The sequence below is a fragment of the Podospora pseudopauciseta genome, chromosome 3, assembly GCF_035222475.1.
Source record: "Podospora pseudopauciseta strain CBS 411.78 chromosome 3, whole genome shotgun sequence".
Classification (NCBI taxonomy): domain Eukaryota; kingdom Fungi; phylum Ascomycota; class Sordariomycetes; order Sordariales; family Podosporaceae; genus Podospora; species Podospora pseudopauciseta.
In genome coordinates, this window is record NC_085893.1 from 4,042,257 (window position 1) to 4,059,393 (window position 17,137).

Below are 17,137 nucleotides of genomic sequence, written 5' to 3' on the forward strand. Positions count from 1 at the left end.
TCGAAAATGGGCCGGGTTGGGCGTTAATGTCTCAAGCGGTTGAGAGATTGCAATGTAACGGATGATTGAATGGTTGGTCCAAGCCTTGCTATCTACCGACGTTGACGCTGCCACGTTCAACGCGCGCGATCTCTCAAGGGTCCGTGGGGGCACCCTGCAACCCTACCACCCGGAAACGTCTCTGAAAAACCACAGAAAGATATGCTGGTCCTGGTTGTCGATTGAAACGCGGCTCCAGACACGCTCGGATGCGTCTTCGATCACGAGCACGATTCCGGGAACGCCTGGCAGCTTCCCAGACTCTGGGAACCTAGGCATGGGGGTCAGCCCCTGGCTGTGCCAAGAGAATCTCTCCCGAATGTCGCGTGGCAGCGGATGACGGCGAGGCCTGCTGGCTGATGCCAAGAGTAGAGATGTTGGTTCGGCTGGATAAAGCTGCAAGTCCTCGCATTGCTGCTGTGTTTTTGTCGACGAGAAAGACAGCGTGGAAAATGCTGTGACACGGCTGCAAAGATGTCAGGGGGTGGGTCACGATAAGCGGACGGCATATGATATGGACTATGAGTGGAGGATCTCGAGATGTCCATCGCCAGGGTCTTGAGCTTTGACGGCCAAGACAGCTATCTACTACACACAACTTTGCTGTCGAGAGACGGGAGCATGTCGTGCCAGTGCAGTCTGGCCGTCATGTCGCGTGTCTGGTTCGGCCAATGCAAGACGGCGGCGAATGCCCGTTACCTATCTCTCCTCATGCCCCTGGCCAACCACGGCTCGCGAGCCCGACAAAAGAACATCTCGGCAGCCAAGTTTCTCCCCGTCGTCTCCTGCATGCCAGGCGGGGCCAGCAAGATGGGCAAATGAGCTGAACGGTGGGCACCAGTGGCACCGTATTCAGGGGAGTCCCTGGCGGCGGAACAAAGGGAAAAGGCTAAAATTGGGAGTGATGGAAATGCAATAAAGAACAGCCCCATTTTGCATGTTCGAGAACACGAAGTGGTCTCCTGATGACGGGTACCTGAAAGTCTTTGGAACTCTCTCGGGTCAGCATCACGGACCGCTGGTCGATACAGCTTGCCGAACGCCCGTCTCGGCGAGGGTCGTGGTGCAACTCTGGGCCGATAAGCTTGGGTCTGGCAGAGACAATGGTTGCGGTGGTTGTGGTGATGCAGGTCAAAAAACAGGATCGCTGATTCGCGGCCCACAGTGACACAAGCCCAAGACTTCAACGCTCCGCCAAACTGGATTCGCGAACCAGGATCCCTTTGATAGATGAGATTAAAATGAAATAAGCCCAGGAACCGACGACGGGCTGCTTTGTTTAGAAACACCAGATCCCGCCCTGCCCTTTTTCTTTCCTACTGCATCATCTTATACCTACCTAGAACCTAGGATATGATAGACTGCTTGCCGTTCCATCAGTCGGCCTCGAGGACAACGTTTCTGCCGACGAGGACACACGACACAAGCGCACGAAAAGCGACCGACACCGAATCCTACATTGCACTAGGCGGGCTCTTTGCAGAACGGCGACCAACCGTGGCACACTAAGGGTAGCCTAGAGCGACGGGAGCAGAGCAATACGCGCCGTTCTGTCCATGCTCGTCCTCGTCCACCATGGCGGCGTCAAAATATAACACTCTGCCGGCCGGCCAGGCTGATGACGACACGCCTGATCAACACGGCCAGCGCCCGCCGTTTTCCCCAGATTCCTTCGCCTCGCGCCTCTCGCCAACGTCGCAGTCCACCTCGACCAGCCTGGCCTCGCCCACCCAGTCGCCCAATCCCATGGCCCATGCGAGCTTGGCCGAAAAGACGTTTACTCCCCTCTCCATGAACGAAAGCGATTACCTGTCGGACCACTCGGCCACCGACCGCCTGCTGAGAAAAAAGTCGTCCTTCTCCCTCGAACACGAATCGATGCTGAGCACCTCCAACACTTCCAGAGGCGAAACGTTTCTGCAGGTGGGCAGTGCCATTGGCAGAAGCAACAGTGTCAGCAGCACGTCCAGTGCCACGGCAGCTGGCCGGGGCGTGACGGTTGTCAGCTCCATGGTCCAATCGTTTGAAGCCCTGCACGCGGCAGTGGTTGAGAAAGAACGAGAACTGGCGGCCAAAAAGAGCAGTGCCAGTCTTCGCCCGTCTCTCGGTCCGGTGTCAAGGACAACATCGCCAGCTCCAAATGCAGACCTGACAGACGCAAGCCAGCACCAGCACCAGCACCAGCAACACCTGGGGTCCAGTCTTGGCGGGGCTGTTGGCGCCACCGATACGACCATCGTGCCGCAGACAACCGCTGCATGCTCAAATCCCGACCCCCCAGCGCAAAATGCGAAGGCCGCCCCTGAGTCCCCGATCTGCTCCCCGATTTCAGTGACGGCCCAGACGCCCCTGATCCGACCGACTCCCTCGACAATTCCTTCTCCCACCACCTCGATCGAATCGCCATTGCCCCGAACCTCTTCCACCGCGAGCATCAGCCTGACACACCCCACCCCAGACCTCAACAAGCGATCGCAGTCGGGCGCCTACCTCGGCAACATTGCCGCCCTCGAAGCCACGGCCGAGCGCCTGTCCATGACCAGTTCCATCGAAGTCGCCATTCGCGAAGAGCACAACGAGCTCAAGCGGTCCGAGAGTCGGAAGTCGTCGATTCTTCAACGTGCGAGGGGTACCTCAGCTGGTTCTGAGTCTGGTTCGGCATTGCATCTCGGAAGCAGAAAGAACTCGGTGGTGGAAACGAACAACGCAGCCCGTTTTGGCGGTTATGTCATGAGTCCCCAACATTCCTTGTCTGGCGCGTCGGCCCGTCTCCGCGCTGGCAGCAAGGCCAGCTCCAGTGGCTTGCCAGCTCCGGAGTCCGTTGCGCTTTCGTCTAGCCTGGACAACGGCGAGGACTTTCTATTCATGTCTCGGAGTGGACCAGGAAAAGCGTCAACGAGAAGTGCAGCCAGCAAGCTGTCCCTTGCCGAGATTGCCGAACTGGAACACCCAACAGCCCTGACGCGGGATGCCATGGACCGAGCCGACCTGGGAGTGCCGGACAACGACGAGGAGGAGGAGAGGCGCATACTAGCGAGTGCCCACCAATATATCGAGCCAGAGTTTGCCGATGAGGGGGAAGGAGCGCGCACACCCCAGAATGAGAACCAAACCTTTCTGGATGATCCCGCCCCGCGGCTGCAGCTCCACCAGCCCGACCAGTACTCGCAGTATTGGGACCAGAATAATGACCAGGCGAGAAGACCAACGACGGCCGCTTCCGTTACCACGTTTGATCAAGCTCAGACAGCGTTTGGTGACTTTGACGGCGTCCACTGTGACCCCGAAGCCGACCAGTTTGTGCCTCACCAGGAGCCTGAGCTGCCTCCGCCTCGGTCACAACAGCAACCGCAGCACCATGGCATCAACACTTCGTTGGGGCCCCGCCCGACATCGTACTTTGACCCATCTACCGGGCAGCAGATGCTCTACTACCCAGCTCCGGTCCCCGCCATGCTCAATCTGCCACCAAAGCTGTCCAAAAAGCCCAAGGCGGGACCCAGAACCACGAGGCGGTCCCAGGTTATGAGTGCGATGCCGATGGTGACAACGCGGGAATCACGAGTGTGGCTTCCTGATCCGACTCATACTGTGGGCGGAGGTAGCCAGCACAACGTGCCCCTCATGCCGGAACTCCTGGGCGGAGATTACGCTCCCCAGACATCAAATGCCGACGAGCTGGCGCCACCACAAGCGCCCGCCCTTGCTTCGGGCCACTCCAGGCACGCGTCCGAGGCGAGCACCATCCATCCGGCTGCCCCTGTTGTGGAAGAGCAACGAGAATTCCGTCGTCCTCAACGCTTGACCGACAACCGCAAATCCCGGGCGACTGTATTGGACGGCTTGCCACCGCAGCTCCGTGCAAGCGCCTTTTTCGAGCTGCCCTCTACCCATCTCCCCAAGATTGAGGTCAAGGACGGATCTGCCATGGCGACGCTCGACAGTATCCTCGACGCCTCGGCCGCTGCGCCCGTCAGCGCTTTTACCGACCACGCCTTTGCCGGGGCCTTGGGTGATGAGGTGTATGGGACTGAGAAGAAGCGCAAATTAAAGAAGCCGCTCAAGAAGTCCGACGCAGAGCCTGTGGAGGAGGTGGTGGCCAAGCCAAAACGAAAGACACTTGTCAAAAGGAACTCGAGCTCGGCTCTGCTTGACTACGAGAACGAACCGAAGAAGAGATCTAGTCGGTTTTCCCTTTTCCCGAGCAGAGACGATGACGACGACAGCGATGACGATGACGATGACGAGCGGATCAGACGAAATGGTGATCGTTCACCCGGCGATGGCCCTCTGCAGTCTCCCAACCCCCTCGCCCCGGGTGCCGACGAAGAGTCCAGTGAACAATCCAGCGACGAGTCTAGTGAGAACGAAAGGTCTGTCTACAGAGGCCCACCCACGACGCTGCTCGCAGAGTTGCAGATCCGGAAGCGCCAGAATCAGCAGCGAGTCAAGGACGGCACCCAGCTTCCCCGCGGCCAGCACGGCACCACTCTTCTTGAACTGGACGCTGTTGCTCAGGTGGAACAGAAGACCAGGAAGGGCAAGCGTGTTAATCTCGCCTGGGAGGACCCAAGCGCCAATCCGTATCAAGGCTCCGACATGGACGACGAGGACGTGCCGCTGGGCATGCTGGCGCTTGCCAAGGCCACTGGTGACGGAACCAACAGGTCAACCATGGACATTGGCGCTCTCATGAGCGAGGTGAATCGCCCCCTTGGCTTGATGGAGCGTCGGGAAATCGAAGACAACGAGCCCCTCAGTCGCCGCCGCGAGAGGTTGCAGGGCAGAGACAGCGGCCATGTTCCGTTGTCTCTGGACCTTATTCAGAAGCGAATGAGCCACATGCCGCTCACACAAACAAACGGCGCTCCCATTGGGTTGATGGGTATGCGATCCCAGTCGAGGCTCAATCTTCAGCTTCCCCAAGAAGAACGACCAGTCTCCATGATGGGCGCCAACGCAGACGAGAGTGATCCTGAGGTGGAGGGGGAGACGCTGGCTGCCCGCAAAGCACGACTGGCAGCCGAAAACCTTTTGCCGCGCACCCGTCCTGTCAGCGGCATGTTCTCGGCCGAGCTTCTCAGCCAGTTTGGCGGCGCCGACGAGGAGGCTGCCGACGCCAAGAGCAAAGGAGTGAGCAATGAGGCTGCCGCGGTGGTGGATGTGCCCGAGGAAGAAGAGACGTTGGGCCAGCGAAGACGCAGACTACAAGCCGAGAGAGAGGCACGGGAGCGCGAGATGGCTGCTGGAGGCGGCATATATCCACCTCGTGCTGCTACGCCCGTTGGACTTTTCCCAAGCGTGAGCGGCCTGCAAGCCAACCCTCAAGCCCGCCCGCTCTCCATGGCCAACATGCTTGGTGCTCATCCCATCGATACCCCCATGGGTCACATGAACCCCCTCGAGCAAGCGCGCCTGAACCGGGAGGCCGAAGCAATGAGGGTGCAGCAGGAGCAAGAACTCCGAATGGCAGCGCTCCGAGCTCAGATGCCCACAAGTCTGGTTGCCGTCTCGTCTGGGGGCAGGAGTGGCGGATACATGAATGGCATGTTCAACAACGGAATGGGGGGGCACGCTGTGGGCCAGGCCGGCGCTGCTGGGATGAGCCTAGGCTACGGCAACGGCAGCAACCTGAGCTTGCTGACGCCGCAACAACCAATGATGCATGGTGGTGGCATTCCGATGAATGGTGTTTATGGGGGTGGATACGGGATGCAAGTACCTGGCCAAGTGGGCCAAGTGGGACAGGTTGATATGGTGGAGCGCTGGCGGCAAGGCGTGTTGCCGTGAACAGGTCTTAGGTCTTTGGATAGAATTTTGGATCATGGAAAATTTTGTTGGTACAAGCAAAAAGCTGGTATTGCTACTTGATTAGAGCATAGCATAGCATTTGGGGGGGCTGGGCTTCTGTTTTGGGTATAAGTATACACTGTTGTATTGTTGTACGACGCTGGCGGGTTTATCATTCGAGCTACCTTGAGCAATCAAAGCGAGATTTTGTTTTCATCATTCTTCACAGACCACCCAAACAATCACGCCATGTTAAAGATCAGCCTGACCTGTATGCCTTTTATCGCTCTCGTGGCTTTTCTACGGAGAGATGAGAGGCAGCTCCGAAAAAGACAATCCCAAGATAAAGATTAATTGTTTGCACAAGACATGTAGATGCAAAGTTGAAAGCTCTCATCCCAAGCGCCAAAGACAAAAGAGGTCACTCACTGCTCCCCATCTCCACCAGCATGTCCCCAGTTCAGCCACGTCTCAGCTGCGGTCTGGAGATGCCCCTGGTGCGGAAACGACACGGCATGCGGGTGATTGGCCGCGGCCGGGACTTGATGAAGCCAGTATCCCTGTGGCGTAAACATGTTGTTGCCCGCGTGGAAGAAATAGGGGCTTGCCGTCATGGCTGTGGCTGTCCCGTCGTCTGCCATTCCCGTAAATGCCGCCGGGGACACGGCAGGCATGAATTGGGAGTGAGCCATCCCATACGCAGCCCCCGGCGGAAGATAGGTGGCCGCGGGGCTTTGTTGCTGCTGCTGAGGAGTTCCGCTGGTGACTGAAGTTGGTGCGGTGGAAGGTAATGGCGGCTGGAGAAGTGACGCGCTGAGACTGCCCGTGCCGGTTGACCGGTAGGTTGATGAGGGCTGGCGGTTGTGGCCGTGACTGAGGCTCTGGCTTTGACTGGACGATGTCTCTGGGGACAGGTTCTCGCGTATCGAGACGTACATCCGAAAGGTGTTTTGGACGACGGTCTTGAGGCGGTCCCGGAGGAGATCCAGGTTGCGATTGTTGGATGAATTGGGGTCGGCAGGGTCAGAGCCGGGTAGGGGGATGTCACCTTGTTGGATCTTGTGGTCGAGGATGTTGAAAAAGAGATCGACAAAGTATTCCTCGCCGTCCTTTGGGGTTCCCGAGGTGAACGAAGAGGGTATCTCGTGCCATGGGCTTTCTGGCCGGGCAACCTCTGGGAACAAAACGTCCCAAATCTCAAACCACTTCTCCACCCGGTGCACCTCTTGGTTCTTCTTTCGGTTCTGCTTGTCCAGCATGGCCCACTGAACTTCATCAACCCCTTCTTTGAGAGAGGCGTCCCGAAGAGGACAGGGGACCTCGCTCTTGCGGTGCTCGGCTAGCTTGTTGAGGGATTCTGCACGGTCTACCCCCTTTCCTGGGTTGAATGTTTCTTTGCATCTTTCGCATTGGACGGGAGAATGTGTTCGCTTGAGATGTTCCCTGTCACAACAAATCAGCAGGTTGTCCCAAGAGACCGACCCCGGCGACTTACTTTAGTCGCTGGATAGATTTGAACCCTGGCCCTGTACAAGGTCTGTACCGATGCTTCTTGCCAGACCCGGCATCGCCGTGGACATTATATTTGATTGGATCCCGTTTGTGAAACGGACAAGCCAGCAGCGGCTCGCGAGTGTTTCCGCTGAGAGGGGTGGAAGGAGGTCCCATTTTGCCGCCTCCAGGGTCCTTTTGGTCTTCTTCGTCTTGATCCTTGTCTCGGCCGTCCCTCGCCCCTTCGTCCGAGTCTGTACGCCTCCTTTTGCGAGACGGACCCGAACCCGAACCCTGGGACGGCGAAGTATTGGCCGGGGAGGACTCGTGTTTGGCTCCATCCCCTGCTCCGGCATGAGATGCTGCACATCGCCAGTTTTCCACTTTACTCTTGAGAGCCAAGTTGAAGTCGCGGTGAAGCAGCGGAATCAAAAAGGCTGCCAGAGAATAGTCCTTGTCCACAGCCGAGATCACAAGAGACTCTAGATTCCCGTTTTCACCACTCCATTCGTCATCGTCATCATCCTGGTCGGAATTATCCTCCTGTTCATCGTCCTCTTCATCGAGCCGGGCTGTCTCACACCCGCTCTCATCGGCATCGAAATCCGACTCGACATCTTCGTCGATCTCGTCTGCCTCATCGCCTTCTCTGTCAGCAGCCGAGAATGATTTTCGTAAAGAGCTGGGAAGACTCGGCGAGTGACTTCGGCCAAGGGATCGGTTTAATCGGTCTGCTGGTGTTTCTGGACGCTGGGGTGGAATCTTGGGCAATCTTGCTTGTGTAAGTCACGTCACTTTGCCGCACGGTTTACACTGAATCGGACACGTACTCGTTGGCCCCAGGCTTGACCTCCTCTTCTTCATGAAACCCATATTCCGTCCCTGGTCCGGCCGAGGTCGCCCAGCTGCTTGTTGTGGAGGCGGCGTACTCGCAAAAGTTGGTCGAGCTGCCTTCTGACGGAGTGACGCTGCTTGGACTGGGGGATCTTGATGACTGCTCCTGTGAGCTCAATTTGTTCACCCAGTTTGCGCGCAATTTGAACTCATCATCGAAGCTCATTACGGACAGCAGAGGGTGAACGTATGATTCGGCTCCGTCCATTTTGTCACTTTGCTCGACAGAGGCTCGTGACAGCGAAGATCGAGAACTGGGTTTGGGGAGAAAACAACCTGGAACTGGGAATAAATGTTTTTGGTCTTTGGCCCGCCAAACCCCTCAACATTTCTAAATACCCTACCAAACCAGCCCGATTAGGGCTTCTTACCCCCTTAGCCTCCGTCACCGTCATCCTGTGGTTTTGTGTCGATGGAGACGATAGCAGGGGAAAAAACGACCCAATTGCGAGCTGGCGCAATTGCGTAGAAAACCATGTCACTCATTGGATCGAAAAGTCGCCAGGCTCACAGAGATTGGCTGACTTTGCATGCCACTAACTGCAGGGCAAACGGATACCTACCCGAATGACACGCTGGACTGGCTGTACTTGTGCTTGGTCCGCTACTTTTGTTGTTTCTGTGTAAGGTTTTGCGAATGCGCGCAAATGCGTTTTCTTACCATCAGGCGTGGACGTTTAGAATCGCAGAGTACGGGTATGTACTTGGCACACAGATGCATATGCGCACGTTTCTTCCGAGATGCATGCAGGGTAAGAAGTTGCCACGCTCATGCGTGCTAATAGATACTTGACACTTTATCCCGGAGGGCCTCATACCTCAGGATCCAGAGATGTAAGCCCGGTCTCAATATGGTTCATTAACACAGTCCAACTTACACCCACGATTAGCCTGAGTCAGGCCTATGTGCACCTGATCTATTTACCCGACAACGATGTCGGATAACAAAATGGGATCCTCAGCTTCAAGTAGAGCGAGAAACTTATCACGATGGCGCATACCAGACCAACGCAGGTAGCTTGTTCAAAATGCTGTTTCAAGCACTGATTCTTGGCATCGCTGCCCTCGAGCACATCCACGGCCTTCCAACCTCAGCCAGCCAACCTGTGGGAGCCCGTCAGTACTATCCGGATCCCGACGACCCATCTCTTCCCCCGTCTCCTGAAGATTGCCTCAGGCTATCCTTCAGCGAGCCAGCGTGGTCCATCTACGATCCCGCACTGCTGTCAGTGAATGTTTCAGATGGAGGCACTCAAGGCGATATTCGCTTCTACACCAGAAACGTCGCTACTGGCCAACATGCAGATTGCAGAGTGACCAATATCGAACTCAACCCAAAGGGCGCCCAGTTGGAAACATGGCACAACTGCAATGTCACAGACTTGCAATTCCAGTTTCTTCTCGATGACTTTCAGGTGAGACTGAGGGGAGGATGGAAGTGCACTGACTCTGAGTGAGTGCTGTACTCATAACCCCCAAGAGCATCCAAACTGATACTTATCGTGTGACAAAGCCTGAGTTTCCACGGACAAGGTGTCTGGGAAGAACCTGTCGTTCAAGGTTGTCTGGAAGAGTGGAATACACCTCGTGGTCAAGAGACGCTTTGCATCATGGGAGGATCATATGTCGCTGCCACGCTGACTAGTCCGATGGATCTACAACCTCAATGGCCCCTGCTTCCCTACACACCTTTTGAGAGGGCGTGGAGATGCGTCGATCGCTCATGGGATCCCGAGTTTACTGTCCACAGCTTGGAATACCAGCATCGCGAGGGTTCATACGAGTTTACTCTGGATCTTGAGAATCATTCCAGCGGCGAAAGGACAGTCTGCAAATCCGAGACACTTGACGAGAAGGGCCTACCTACCGATGGCTCAACACCGTGGGCAAAGTGTTTGGCTGAGAATGCCACGCTCGACGTTCTGCTGGACAGGACGTATGATATTCTGGGGATTCGCCAAGAGTGGAAGTGTAGTGACAATGTCAAGGATATTGAGCCGTAGGTCTTGTCTCTTCTAGTTTGTGCCATTTGAGGGCCGGCTAACGCATTTGAAACAGAGAAGACTATCGTGCCACGGGATTGATTCAGGCACGCCTTGATTGTGCCAAACCGACAGACAAAAAACACAAAGACTATACTTGCACCCTACCTGCCGCATTACCATTGACATTTACTGGATATCCTGCCATCGACAAAACCGTGCTCCCGCCTTTCCCTCACACTTTCTACAACAGAAGTTGCACAATCAACTCCATCAGCAACACCCACACTCTTACCTTGAACGAGTACAAGATTGAAACGGCCGATGACGGAAAACTCGAGGGGACTTTCAGTTTCTATAATCCTGGGCCCGGAGAAACGTGGAGCCTTTCCAAGATTCCTGTGCTCAACGATGCAACTTGGCATGAGTGCACCCCTGGGAAGGGAACAGAACTGCCTTGGCAATTGGCCAGATGCAGTTATGCACTTTCTTTGCACGAAAAGTCGCCCGAAATCCGGTTTGATCTGGCATGGTACTGTGATGATCGCGATCCAAGTAATGCGTAGGTTTTAACCCTTGTTTAACCCCTGAGTGGTTGCCCATGGCAACAAGAAAGTTTTGAATGAGAGCTGACAGAGATATAGCATCTTGTTCGAAGCCAGCGCTCAAGCAGACTTGACTGGCAAAACTGCCTGCCAAAGCGGAATTTGCCAGTTCCCCTCAGGGATAACAGAGGTGGCACTCCAGGTTACAAATTTGACGTGGGAAACCGGGCATGGAGTCATGCAGAAGGGCCCAATCTTACCCTGGGTATAGCGCGGATAGTCCGACGATTGCAAAAGAGAGGAGACCTTGACAGAAAAGGAGAAGCGGCTGTGGCCTATTTCCATATTTGAGCAACAATAGAACCAAGCTCCGACGTGATTGGGACTCCTTCCCACTTGGAAAAGCAGCTGGGTCCAGATGGACTGATGGTAGGACCGGGTGAGCCAACTGCCGAAGCTGACAGAGCTCGACAAGATTTTCTCCAAATCCCCACATGTTTGATTGGCGAACCAAGGGGCGGGCTCATCGTGGGTATGCAGCTGGGTTATTCTTGAGAGACCACTGAACCAAATCTTTATGCGTATCGGTTGGGGGGGTTGGGGTCACACGGCTAGGTAGGTACCTATCATTGCAAAAATTGGGTGATTTCCATCACTGCGACCTACCTGCCTGGATGATTCATCATGGTAAGAAAAGTCAATAGTTCAATATTGAATGCAATATCATCCCTGATGCAAGGTTCAAAGATAACCGTAAGAGGTCATATGCATTAAATTGGGCTCGTGTGTTCATTACGACGAATAGAACATCTCCCCGTGAGACGGGTGAGAGGTCTGTTGGTTCTGATGGTGTAACACTTTTACACCAACGGGCCATCCACACAAGAAATTTACCCGGTTGGAGTGACGTGCGATACCTACAATCGCCATGTACGTGTAACATCAAGACCCAGAGATGCATGTCTTGAACTTGTGTGTTGGAAGAACTATACATACTTACCTATGATTAATGCCCGCCGGGATGCACCGGTAGTTGCAGGGACCCTTCAATCGATAAGATATATAATGTGCCGTCACTGTCTTGCAAATAATCTGCAATTTGCTCCCCCTCAACCCCCCACTTGTTCCCTATCCTCATAATGACTGACAAACCCACCCCTTCGACAGTGGTCGAGCCCCAACAAGGAACCAAGGATAGCAACGAAAAGAGAGACAGAAAAGGCCGTATTCATGAGTTCCAGGAAACCGAGGGCTACATTATTGACATCGCCGAGGATGATTCCGCGCCAACAGGGCTCAAACTTGCCAAGGATGGCCACACCGTCTTGATCCCTCAGCCCAGTGATGATAAGCATGATCCTCTGAACTGGACGTGGAACAAGAAGCACCTCATGCTTTTTATCGTGTCTTGGGTGTCCTTTCTGCCTGACTATGGGAGCGCAACCGGGGCTGTCACTCTGATCCCGCAAGCCGTGGAGTGGGGGACCACCCCAGACACTGTGAATCACTCACAAGCCGGCAATGTATTCATGTTGGGCGCAGGTGGTGTGGTTGGTATGTACCTATCGACTTTCTCAGCAACTTGAACACAAGAAAACTTGTCTGACCCCGAAGCAGTCGTGATTCTTTCGGCCTACTTTGGCCGTCTCCCTGTCGTCTTTTGGTTCCTCCTCATCTCCGTCGCAACAGCAGCTTGGTGTGCCGAACCAGATACGTTCGAATCATTCATGGCGGCCCGTATTCTCAACGGCTTCTTCTCGACAGTCAGCCAGGCAGGGGGGTTAATGTTTATCAAAGACATGTTTTTCTTTCATGAACAGGCGAGGAAGATCAACATTTGGGCGTGAGCTTTTCTGTTCATGGATGGATTCTGTCCAGACTTGTTGACAAGTTTTTGCAAACAGATCATTTATTGTCATGTCCCCCTACGTCGGTCCTCTCTTTGCCGCCTTCATGACAGAAACACTACACTGGTCAGTGCCATTTTGGGTGTACTTTGGCATGAATGTGCTGGGAATGGCACTGGTCGTTGCATTTCTGGAAGAGACATACTATGACAGGACCATACCATCGGACCAACAGCCTGCTCGAGGCAACCGTTTTGCCAGACTGATCGGCACCGCCCAATGGAAGTCTCGACATCTCCGCAACACCTTTGGCCAAGCTTGTTGGAGAACCGTCAGTGTGCTTCTCAAGCCAATCGTAGCTCTCTCGTGCGTTTTTTACGCCTTGGTATGCTTGTTTTAATTCTGTTTCGTGTCAGCAACTGGCCTCAAATGAGCTGACACGATCGTAGACGTTTGCTTGGGCGGTGGGCATCAACACCACGCTGGCCATATTTGTCACCCCACTGTACGGCTTCGGACCAAAACAAGTGGGATTCTTCTATTTCACCCCGGTGGTTGCTGTGGCACTGGGGGAGGCAACAGGCCACTGGCTGCATGACGCTCTCGCCAAGCAGTACATCCGCTCTCACAAGGGACATTTCGAGCCCGAGGTGCGCCTGCGAGCCGTACTTCTGGCAATGCCTGTTGTCATTGTCGGCCTAGTTCTCATCGGGCAGTGCTTTGAGAACCAGTGGTACTTCATGGCCACCAGCGTCTGCTGGGGCCTTTATGTTTTCGGCATGATGATCACCACAGTAGCACTGAGTAGTTACTGCCTTGATAGCTACCCGGAGGCATCTGGCGAGGTTTCGGCGTGGCTCAACATGGCCCGGACTGTCGGAGGGTTTATCGTCAGCTATTTTCAGGTCAGATGGGCCGAAGCGCAGGGAACGAAGCAGAGCTTCGGGATCCAGGCTGGCATCTGCGGCGGTGCTATTTTGTTCATTGTCGCTTTGATAGTGTGGGGGAAGAGGCTGAGAATTTGGGCGGGACCACTAAACTTTGCAACGACGTAATGTCAGGGTTAGGGTGTGTAGCTTGACATGACGTCTTTGCACCACCTGTCCCCCCAACCAGTCCTGGTGCCGGATTCACTCGGCCACAAAAGCACCTAATAAACTTTTTATCCGCGCAGCCATAAATACCTTAATATCGTCCACCTTCTTTGCCCTTTTCCCAAAACACCAAACACAGTCAAAATGCCCAGAGTCGCAGACCGAAAATCCTGGCGAAAGCCAGCAGCTCCTCCAGTGGAAGCTCCCCAAACCCCGCCAGAAGCAGCGCCAAGATCCCACTATCACACCTCGCAACACCACGGCCACCATCACGACCCCGACCCAGCACTCGATGTGGAACTCGTTGATCACACCGAGAGGCTGCCACTTCGCTCGAAGCGCACTCGTCGTCTAGAGGAGAAGCTTGCCAGAAAAAAACGGACCGCGACCACCCCACTATGCTTGGAGGATATGCCGTTTGAGATCCTCGACGCCATCCTTTTGTGCTGTCAACCTCGCGATCTTTTCGCCATGTCACGTGTCTCAAAGGGCTACCGAGATTTCATCAAACAAGAAGGATCCCGAATCGCCAAATCCATCATCGAGCGGCGATATCCCTGTTTGGCAGCTTGTTTTCTTCGGCCTGTCCTTTTGGAAAACATTCAAGACTTGGGAGTCCGCAGGCACATGGGACATCCGAAAGTGACGAGCAGAGCCAAAGGTCACATGTTTCACCACATACCCACAATCCGAGGTGAGCTTGTCTGCAGCTGTCCGACATGCTATCATCGTTGGAACGCTCTTGGGCTGCTGGTCGACTTTGCACACTGGCAGGACTTTCTAGATAAAGGCGAAGCAATTCCACGCATAGCATTCGGGCGGCGTCCGATGTGGAACAAGGTATTGCTAAACCGAAACATGCAGGTTGTTCTGAAGGGCATCCGCGATCCTCTTTGGTATGCTCGCATCCTCGAAAAGCACCTGGAGTCGACTACGCGCGCCATCCGACGCCAGGTGCTCAACAAGAGCAATAAGCGCCAGCATTATCGACTCACTGACCAAGACCTACAAGAAGGAACCGACCACTTTCTCGAAGCCGAGGGGCCGCCTACCATCGACTATCCCTTCCACAGAGACAGTTACTACATGCTCGAAGCCTACCTGCCCAATCGTTCCTGGATTGATGGGAAATGGCTCTATCTACCAGCCAGCCTTCACGAGAGAGACGTCGCTGGTCTGATCAACAGTCTATTTCCTGTACCTGGCGAAGAAGAAGCAGAAGGGTAGATGTCTGTGCAATAAATGACCAATACGCCTACCAGGTAGTTTTAGCTGAAGCTGCGCAGGGGCCTCCCCGCACAATCTCCACAAATCACATCACAGCCTTGTGGCTTGCACAGCCCGTACTTCAGGACTTTTCCAAGAACTCATTGCTCCCGGTGGCCTCTTTGGGCGATAGACCATAAACTCAAGTTGACCCAACTTGAATTTGGAAAAAAAAAACATCAACATCTCTTCGAACCAGCCAACAACAGCCAACATCATCAGCATGGAGGACGTCTACCAACACTTTGGACGGCACAGTCTTTGGGACAAGCACGATGTCTTCAAGTCCCCCACTTTTGATGTGACTGAAATATGGGTCGACTCGGAGGGCAAAAATAAAAGCCTTATTCAAAATCGAACGATCTCTTCGCCTGACGTCGACAACTGGCTCGACGAACCTTTTTGTCAGTCGCTCCCCTCCCTTTCCGGGACAGGCACCCGGGCGGTCCGCATCGTGTGGGTTGGTCAAGATGTGGTGGTGGGAGGGGGTCGTTCTGGCCCATCAACCAGAATTCTGGATCAGCTGGCGGAGAGGTGGGGACTGCGGTCTGCAATGGACTATGCTCGCAGCTCCTTTGCTGGTGTCTCCGCATGCCCCGACCGGGATAACTCCACCGTCTTCACCGTCACCTATCACCCAAAGTTGGCAGTCTCATGGTCCTACAACATCACCACCATCGGAGCCCCTCGAACTCATGCCGTCATCTTTGCTGAGGGGGAAGAGAGGGCCGAGTTGTCCCGTATTCTCAAGTCAACCTGGGGGCCGGCACTGGCCACCGATGCCATGTTCCCGGCTCTTATTTGCAGCTTACTACTGGCCCACGAGCTAGACAGCACCTTGGACGATATCAAAAAGGTGGTTCGTGAGGTGGAGGCTCGTACGGGACACCACAGATTCACTAGTCGAAGAGAAACACAGCCTGCGGCGGGGGAACTCGGTCAGCTGTCAGCTCAGATGAGCGGGTGCGCTGCCAAGCTGGCAAATGGTGCTCGCAAGCTGAAGCTTGTCGAGGAAATCAACCATCTCATCAGTCACCACTCTTCCTCTCCTCCGCTACCTGCAGCAACGCAACGTAATCAGACGCAACCACCGAATGCGGCCTCTTATCGCTTCTATCAAACCCTGCCTTTCCAAACGGAGACGGCACAACAGCCGGCTGGCGCGCCAACAGCATGGGTTTCCCTGCTCTCCCACCGTGCCACCATGCAGCAGACTGAGTTGACGTACACACAATCCCGCATCGACATCCAGATCCGGGCCCTCTTCCACCTGATTGCACAGCAAGACAACGCCATCGCTTTCGACACAGCCTCGGCGACTCGGAGCATCGCTGCTTCCAGCCTTCAGGACTCGAGCAGCATGAAGATGCTGGCTTTGGTAGCTATGTTCTTCCTGCCTGGTAGCTTCATCGCGGCACTATTCAGCACCCCGCTTTTCAAGTGGGATGAAGCGGCAGCGGCAGAGTCAGGGTCTACCATGAGGGTGGGGACAAGACCACAGTTTGCGCTCTTTTGGGCCGTTACTGTTCCCATCACGGTTGCGGTATTCATCATGTACGGGGTATGGATGTGGGTGGTCAAGAAGAAAGACAAGAGGAGAAGGAAGAAGGGTCTGCAGGTACTTGTGTGAGTGGCTAACTGCCGGTGGTGGGTTGTTGTCCCGGGTGCCAGGTGCCGGAGAAACCGACATGCATGGTGATATTCCCACGTGGGCATCGGGGATAAGGTGCAGCCAGGGTGTGTACATCTGCATAACTTGGACTGCGTAAGCGGGGACCACTTGGAGTAGGGCGAGCGAGTATGGAGACAAGCTGCATGAGACGGCGGGACAGGCTGAAAACATTTACAATCGCGGTGGACACGGTGCGGGGACATCCTTTATCTGTATATAGCGGTGAAGAAGAAGAGTGTGCAGAGACTGAGGAACATAATCATATCATGTTTGCAACGTTTTGTGACTTCTCTCTGCAGCAGATGGACTACGTTATTTTAGTTCGCTTAGGACATATAGAGAAACTAACTGATGATGCATGTTTGCGGTATCAATCAGCAGGGAGATTTGACATGCACAGGAAGCAATGCCGGGGGTGCCATTGATACCACGGTGAACCAAATTGAAGAGTTGCATCAATGTACACTGCCACGCGATGTTTCTTTCCAGATTCGAGGGCGACTGCATGATGCCACGA

At 54.7% G+C, this 17,137-nt stretch overlaps 6 protein-coding genes across 6 annotated transcripts; 5 read left to right on the forward strand and 1 right to left on the reverse strand.

Annotated features, from left to right (window-relative positions):
- Positions 1 to 1,614: 1,614 nt before the first annotated feature.
- Positions 1,615 to 5,829, forward strand: QC763_0059760 (uncharacterized protein; the record flags this gene model as incomplete). The annotated part of the gene is made up of 1 exon (XM_062905840.1): positions 1,615 to 5,829. One exon carries the CDS (start codon positions 1,615 to 1,617, stop codon positions 5,827 to 5,829), a length of 4,215 nt encoding a protein of 1,404 aa, XP_062767640.1.
- A 425-nt stretch (positions 5,830 to 6,254) lies between these two features.
- Positions 6,255 to 8,630, reverse strand: QC763_310720 (uncharacterized protein; the record flags this gene model as incomplete). The annotated part of the gene is made up of 3 exons (XM_062911530.1): positions 8,151 to 8,630; positions 7,325 to 8,092; positions 6,255 to 7,272 (listed from the first exon to the last, which is right to left on the reverse strand). The coding sequence occupies exons 1-3, from the start codon at positions 8,420 to 8,422 to the stop codon at positions 6,255 to 6,257; spliced, it is 2,058 nt and encodes a 685-aa protein (XP_062767641.1). The 5' UTR covers positions 8,423 to 8,630.
- Positions 8,631 to 8,973: 343 nt separating this feature from the next.
- QC763_310710 (uncharacterized protein) lies at positions 8,974 to 11,384 on the forward strand. The gene is made up of 4 exons (XM_062911529.1): positions 8,974 to 9,667; positions 9,728 to 10,213; positions 10,273 to 10,758; positions 10,841 to 11,384. The coding sequence occupies exons 1-4, from the start codon at positions 9,243 to 9,245 to the stop codon at positions 11,010 to 11,012; spliced, it is 1,569 nt and encodes a 522-aa protein (XP_062767642.1). The 5' UTR covers positions 8,974 to 9,242; the 3' UTR covers positions 11,013 to 11,384.
- Positions 11,385 to 11,691: 307 nt separating this feature from the next.
- On the forward strand, positions 11,692 to 13,643 carry QC763_310700 (uncharacterized protein; the record flags this gene model as incomplete). The annotated part of the gene is made up of 3 exons (XM_062911527.1): positions 11,692 to 12,584; positions 12,646 to 12,973; positions 13,038 to 13,643. The coding sequence occupies exons 1-3, from the start codon at positions 12,469 to 12,471 to the stop codon at positions 13,641 to 13,643; spliced, it is 1,050 nt and encodes a 349-aa protein (XP_062767643.1). The 5' UTR covers positions 11,692 to 12,468.
- A 183-nt stretch (positions 13,644 to 13,826) lies between these two features.
- On the forward strand, positions 13,827 to 14,909 carry QC763_310705 (uncharacterized protein; the record flags this gene model as incomplete). Its single annotated transcript, XM_062911528.1, has 1 exon — positions 13,827 to 14,909. One exon carries the CDS (start codon positions 13,827 to 13,829, stop codon positions 14,907 to 14,909), a length of 1,083 nt encoding a protein of 360 aa, XP_062767644.1.
- A 262-nt stretch (positions 14,910 to 15,171) lies between these two features.
- QC763_310690 (uncharacterized protein) lies at positions 15,172 to 16,578 on the forward strand (the record flags this gene model as incomplete). Its single annotated transcript, XM_062911526.1, has 1 exon — positions 15,172 to 16,578. The coding sequence occupies one exon, from the start codon at positions 15,172 to 15,174 to the stop codon at positions 16,576 to 16,578; it is 1,407 nt and encodes a 468-aa protein (XP_062767645.1).
- Between the last annotated feature and the right edge of the window lie 559 nt (positions 16,579 to 17,137).